The 7271-nt window shown below is 38.2% G+C and overlaps 1 protein-coding gene across 1 annotated transcript; it reads left to right on the top strand.

Annotated features, from left to right (window-relative positions):
* The first annotated feature begins 2832 nt into the window (after positions 1-2832).
* On the top strand, positions 2833-6648 carry LOC105804019 (formin-like protein 6). The gene is made up of 4 exons (XM_012636501.2): positions 2833-4603; positions 4699-4901; positions 5137-5378; positions 5482-6648. The coding sequence occupies exons 1-4, from the start codon at positions 3072-3074 to the stop codon at positions 6274-6276; spliced, it is 2772 nt and encodes a 923-aa protein (XP_012491955.1). The 5' UTR covers positions 2833-3071; the 3' UTR covers positions 6277-6648.
* The last annotated feature ends 623 nt before the right edge of the window (positions 6649-7271 follow it).

Raw genomic sequence — 7271 nt, 5'->3', positions numbered from 1 at the left:
CACCTCTCACGTAGATAGGTCAGGTAGGACGGGGAACTCATTCTCCCAGACACGCAACGTACGCTTGAGTGTGTACACATCATTTACAAATTGTTTAACATTGAGCGAGACTTTAGCACACGTTGCCACGACATGCGTACATGGACAATGAAGTGTTTGGAACCTCCTACAATCGCACCATCTGTTTTGGAGATCAACTCTATAGGACCTAGGTGGTATACCGAGTCGACGACTGATGGTCTCCGTAACTCGAAACGTTTCAAGACATCGTGAATATACTTCTACATTCATCGACCTCACTATCCGATGATTTACAACCATTGCATCCTTGACATCTTCGACAAACACGTGTCCCACCTCTATCTGGTCGACTTGTTGCTAACCCATTCTTGGTATCAAGGTAGCCAACCTATAGAATGTAGTCGAGAAGGCAAATGAAATTGGAAGATATCGTGTTTTCAACAATTGCTGTAGCAGTTATCCATCCCTATAACTCATTATACGACGCATCGAAACCCCCGTACAGTTACTCCATTGCCATCTGTTTAGCTATCCATGCCTTTCGGTATGATACTCGATACTGAAACTGTGCCTGTATTTCAACAATCAGTACCGAAATTTTAATGGTCGGCATGTCCTTCACCATTGACATGATACACGTACAAATAGTTTTGGAATCAAGTTTTCGATGATCTTTTGTCATACGTGTTGATGTGCATGTGTGAGGCCCAACGAATTTTCGTTTCTCCCACATCTGCGAATTTTGAATAAATGCAGCTCGTACTCGCCAATTACAACCTTCCACCGACTCCCAACACTCCCTAATATATAATGTCAATTTAGAAACTGTGACTTTGTAGTCCACTGATATATTCATGCTATACCGCTTAATAGCAAATACGCACTCTTCCTTACTTTTGAATCTCTGGCCTACGAACAACTCCTCAAAATCAAAATTTACGGCCAGCCGATGAGCAGGTAGTATTTCAGGGTACTCTAGGAACTCGGTTACGTGCGCCGCGTCGGGGTTTATGAGCAACATGTGTGGCTCAGGATTATTGTATATCACAATACGTCGAATCTGGTTCCCGAGTGAAAACGCGTTAATGTTTCCATTGTCATTCACGTTTTTGTAGTCAATATCACTATCGACCTCTTGATCACAAGGATCACTACTATCGTATCCATCATCACCAACCACATCAATATCGGCTACAACATTCAAATCGATATCGATCTCGCATATTATCGATTCACTAACAACGTACAATATTGGAGCCACCATGCACGGTTCTTGAGCTCCATGTTCTTCACCATATTCTAACTCAGGAAATAAGTGAATCAGTGCATTTTGGTCACTCCGATTACCACAATAAAGAGCGATTATTGTCTGCACGTCTTCATCGTATACAAGCTCCATTTCGGTGAATTTGATGGGATCTGTCGAAACTGGAAACTTGTAGAAAAGTTTCGAGATCCTTCTCCTACAACGTCTAACAATTTTTGTGCTAATCATTTCCTTCATATCATTGAACGAGACATTTCTATTAAATCTCATTGCTATTTGTTGCCAACATTTAAATATACATCCAACAGTTGTTGTCAAGTTGATTCCATCGAAATAAACGCATATGAAAAACTGATTATCCATCTTCAATACTCAATCTGTTAAAAAATAAACAAAAATTCTCAAAACAATTTCAACAACATAAAAATACTTACATAAAAAATTAATGAATGAAAAGAGTTAATTTCTAACAATTTCAAATTTATTGTCATTTCTAACAATATCTATGAAAAATATTTTCAAGATTTATCTATTTTTTTGTTGTTATCACTAACTAACAATTACTTTATAATATATAAACTTTCAAATATATTAAAAATTTTACAAGATAACATTCTCAATAATCTAAACACAAAACTTACTAACAAATCACAATAAACAAAATAACTTTAAAACAAAACATAAAAATAACACTAAACAAACTATATAATACTAACAAAATAATTTTTCTTATCATAATATATTATATTTGAAAATAACAATAAAAATGATAATACATTTTTCTCTCTTTTCTTTCTTTCTTCTCTTCTCCCTCTCTTGTTCTGCTATTTTTTTTTCAAACTGATACGAGCCGGATGAGGGAGTAGGGGGAATATATTAGGTGTGCCGCCTATCAAATAGACACCACCAGTGCCGCCTATCAGATAGGCACAACTAATGCCGCCTATCAGATAGGGGTCGCTGGTGCCACCTATCAAATAGGAACCACACCCCCTTCGTATTTTTGTACCCGTATATACCAAAAAGGAAAAGTGGTGCCGCCTATCCCTTTGACACCACTACTAAAATATTATTATTATTTTTTAACTATATTGTGTCAGAATGAGGGTGATGCTGCCTATGCACCACGCTCCACTCATCTAAATGTATCATTTTAGTACATAATTGTTGCAATATATCATTTTAGTATTTTTTTTATATTATTTAAGTAAAAAACCAGTAGAAAACTGAGACATTTAGGTGGGCATTTGTCCGGTTCGGCTCATGTTAACAATTTTTTCAGTCGACAGTTCATAGTTGAACCGTGATTTTTATCGATTCACAGTAAAGAGGGCAAAAAGAGATAATAAATTAATGAAATATGTGGGCATATATATCTGGGTCACGACAAAAGAAGAAACAATTCCATAAAATAATCGGACAGAAAAGGACTACCATTTATAGGGGCATAATCGTCCATTTATCTGGAAAACAGCCCCCGAATACCACAGTTGATTTGCTATTCCTCTAAAATAGCAGGTGTCATTCCAATACAGTCCAAATAATTAATTAAAAAGAAAAGAAAAGATGCGGCTATAGACGATCTCATGTAGCATCCAAATCTAGCGGCGAAAAGAAGCTTCCCCGGCAGTCTAAAACAGCAGTAGTCATATTTTTAGTATAATTTTCCTCCTTTTAGTTTGCTGTGTTATGCATTTTTGGCTAAAGGGTCCAACAGTTAAGAGAAACAAAGTCCTTTCTTTCCCCCCTTCAGAGATGAATCTTCGACCCTGAAATTTTCACAATGAGATTGAGATCTCATCCACATTTCACCTTCTTTTTCTTCTTGCTTTCATTGTTCTTGTCTTCTTCTTCTTCTGTAATTCAAGATTTTATCATTTTTCATAGAAGAATTCTACACCAACCGTTGTTTTCGGTTGGTTCATCTCCGCCTCCAGGCGCTGACACTTTTTTACCGTCACCGTCTCCGCCGGCTCCAGATAGTCCTGTTTATCCAGACCCAAGTCAGCCATTCTTCCCTGAAGTTCCTTCAGGACCAGGGCAGACCGCAGATCAGAATCAACAGCCTACCCCACCATCTGCGCCTACTAATGGCTCGATGTCAATCCCAACTGCAACCCAACCTGCCAAACCAGCTAAAAAGGTTGCAATTGCCATCTCTGTTGGGATTGTCACTTTGGGAATGTTATCGGGGCTTGCTTTCTTTTTGTACCGTCACCGGGTCGCTAAACACCCTGGGGAAACGCGAAAGAGGCTTGTTGGAGGGAACTCCGATAGGTCGCAAGAAGACTCTAGGGTTCCACCCTCCAGCTTTCTTTACATTGGAACCGTGGAGCCCAGCAGGAGATCGGTGGGTGAAGTGAATGGTGGAGCTAATGGTTCGCCTTATGGTAAGTTGAATTCAGTGAGGAGGTCGGATCGATATAGGCCGAGCCCCGAATTGCAGCCATTGCCTCCATTGGCTAAACCTCTTGGACTTGAGAATTCACCGACGGCAATGCCATCTCCATCTTCGTCTTCTTCAGATGAAGAGTCTCAGGGGACGGCTTTTTATACCCCTCAGGGCTCAACGATCAGCAATGAAGAAAGCTATTATACTCCGGTTTCGCGTCGGGTTAATGGCAATTTGGTGACTCAGTCGAGGAATGAAATGAATGGGAAAACAAATTCTGTTCCTTGTTCTAAAAGAACTTCTCCCAAAACAAGGATTTTAGCTTCTTCGCCGGAAATGAAGCATGTTATTATACCTTCAATAAAGCAGCAACAGCAGCAGCCGCCTTCTCCACATCCTCCGTCGCCACCATCGCTACCCCTTCAACAGCCACAAGGTCTAGTACCGGAGCCGCATGAGACTCAGGAATTTACCCACGCAAAAAGGCCAAAATTCTCCTCCCCTCCTCCACCTCCAAATATGGCACTACTTCGATCAATTAGCAACAATTCATCCCCACAAAGGACAAAAGTTCCTGTTCCACCTCCGCCACCGCCACCACCCCCTATGCCGCCACCAGCAGCCGTAAAACTGTCAGTACCCAGGTCAGTAAGGAATTTGAAGACCAATGTGACTCCAAAACCTTCCCAACTGTTGAACAAGCATGAATCTCGGACCCCAAGTCCCAAAAACAGTGCAGTGAGTGGGGCTAGAAAGTCCATGGAAGAGGTGGTTAGTTACAAAGGTGTCAGTTCTTCAGAGAAGACAGACGGGGATGACATGGATAGTGCAAAACCCAAGTTGAAGCCTTTGCACTGGGACAAAGTACGAGCAACCTCGGAGAGAGCTACAGTGTGGGACCAGATAAAATCAAACTCATTTCAGTAAGTTATAAAACTTGTACATTTTATGAGTGTAGATTACGTTTCAAGTACAATCTGGGAAAACTTTCATTTATTTTTTGTTTGCTTGTTTACAGATTGAATGAGGACATGATGGAGACTCTATTTGGCTGCAATTCAACTACAGCAGCACCACCAAAAGAACCTATTAGAAGATCAGTTCTGCCTCCTGTTAAACAGGAAAACAGAGTTTTGGATCCAAAGAAGTCACAGAACATTGCCATACTGTTGAGAGCACTGAATGTAACAAGAGATGAAGTGTCAGAAGCTCTTTTGGATGGTATGTCATGACTATCATTCTTTTCTATTTTCTATCATTTGTTCTTAAAACACAGCAATTGGCCGCTTGTTCATGCTTAAAGCTATCATAGCTAAAGGATCATATAAGCCGTAAAGCATAACTCATAACTAATTACGATGCACATGTAGATATGGGCTTCAATTTGCCGATAATCTTCTACTTAAATATTGAACTTCACTTCACTTTCACATGCTATTTTGTTTTGCTTTAACAGGTAACCCGGAAAGCTTAGGTGCTGAGCTTTTCGAGACTTTGGTAAAGATGGCTCCCACAAAGGAGGAAGAAATAAAACTTCGAGAGTACAGCGGGGACGTATCGAAACTAGGCTCTGCAGAAAGATTTCTGAGGACAGTGCTTGATATCCCCTTTGCCTTCAAAAGAGTTGAAACCATGCTCTATAGAGCCAACTTTGATACTGAAGTACAATATTTGAGGAAGTCTTTTCAAACCCTCGAGGTATTATTAGTATTCATGAGATTCAATGCTTTCACCATAAAAATTCTGAAAAATTCTTTGTTAAAACCTCCTATGAGTTCATTTCTCTGTAATGTACTTGCAGGAAGCGAGTGACGAATTGAAGAACAGCAGGTTATTCCTCAAACTCCTTGAAGCTGTTCTTAGGACAGGAAACCGGATGAATGTTGGCACCAACCGTGGTGATGCTAAAGCTTTTAAGCTTGACACCCTTTTGAAACTTGTTGATATAAAGGGAACTGATGGGAAAACTACACTGCTACACTTTGTGGTTCAAGAGATCATTAGATCCGAAGGTGCTGGTACTAACTCTACCGATGGGAATCATGAAAATAAAATGGCCTCCAACTTTAAGGAGGAGGATTTCAGGAAACAAGGATTGCAGGTTGTGGCTGGGCTGAGCAGAGACCTCAGCAATGTCAAGAAGGCGGCTGGAATGGACTCGGATGTCTTAAGCAGTTATGTGTCAAAGCTTGAAACAGGGCTCGAGAAGGTCAGATCAGTTCTACAATATGAGAAGCCAGATACGTCTGGGAATTTCTTCAACTCCATGAAAATGTTTCTAAGAGATGCTGAAGAGGAGATTGCTAAGATAAAGGATGATGAAAGAAAAGCTTTATTGCTTGTGAAAGAAGTTACTGAATATTTTCATGGGAATGCAACAAAGGAAGAAGCTCATCCTTTAAGAATCTTCATGATTGTGAGGGATTTCCTGTCAATATTGGATCATGTCTGCAAAGAAGTGGGGCTATTGCAGGATAGAACAATGGTGGGTGCTGCTAGATCCTTTCGGATATCTGCAACGGCTTCACTGCCAGTTCTTAGCAGGTACAATGTGAGACAAGATGGAAGTTCAGAGGATGAAAGCTTGGCTCCTTGAATTTGTGTGAATACAGGTCCTAAGAAAACTCAAACCTCGGTTTTTTTCCAACCAAACCAACATCTAAGATACTTCTCTTTTCCATTACAACTTAAGCATTAGTTCACATGGAGACATAGCTGATGGCTAATGTAAAGCCAGAAACTATGTGACAATAAGGTTAGATTGTGGGAAAAATTGAAGGATGCCATCATATACATATCTGGCAATGAAATGGATGCCAAAATGAACAACATGCCAGTTCAGAGAAACACAAAAATATAGTTAATTTCTTTTGTCTGCTTCATCACACATGTAATAGTTAAGAGATTAAAATTTCTTCTTTAGATCAGATCCCTATACATTTTTGAGTCAAAATGATGTTCTTTGATATATTACTTTATGCCGTGCTCTGCATTTATTTGACCATTTACTAATAATATATCTAGCAGTTTTGCCAATTAAAAGGATATATATATATATATATATATATATATATATTTGAAAGGTGATCATGAATATGAATGTGTATATATATATTTGAAGAATGTAAATAAAAGTATATTAAGTTATAGCATAAAAAAATTGTAAAATCATTAATTGAAATGGTAAAACTAGAGGTTTACAAATTAAATTAAAACGTGTTAAGTTTAAATTTGAGTGATTTGTATAAACATATAAGAGATAAAAACACACTTATAAAAGTATAATTTATTTTGAATCACGGTTACCAATAATTGAATGCATATACACATTGATGTGATTATAAAAGTATTATATAGATGACTTGATGTCTACAGTGAAATTTTTAATAATTAATTGCTAATAAATGTTTTAACAATGATATGATTTAATTAAGTTAAATTATATAGATGATGATTTAATTTATAGAAATTTTTACTTTAAATATTTTAAAAAATTTTCAGAAAAACATCAACGCTTCATAATAATGCTCATTTTAGTCACTCTCGTTAAAATGGATAAGAAAACTAACATGAAATTTGTTATAAAATTTT

This window comes from Gossypium raimondii, chromosome 11 (genome assembly GCF_025698545.1).
Source record: "Gossypium raimondii isolate GPD5lz chromosome 11, ASM2569854v1, whole genome shotgun sequence".
Lineage (NCBI taxonomy): Eukaryota > Viridiplantae > Streptophyta > Magnoliopsida > Malvales > Malvaceae > Gossypium > Gossypium raimondii.
The sequence above is the reverse complement of the archived record's forward strand: the minus strand, read 5'-3'. Positions and strand labels throughout refer to the sequence as shown.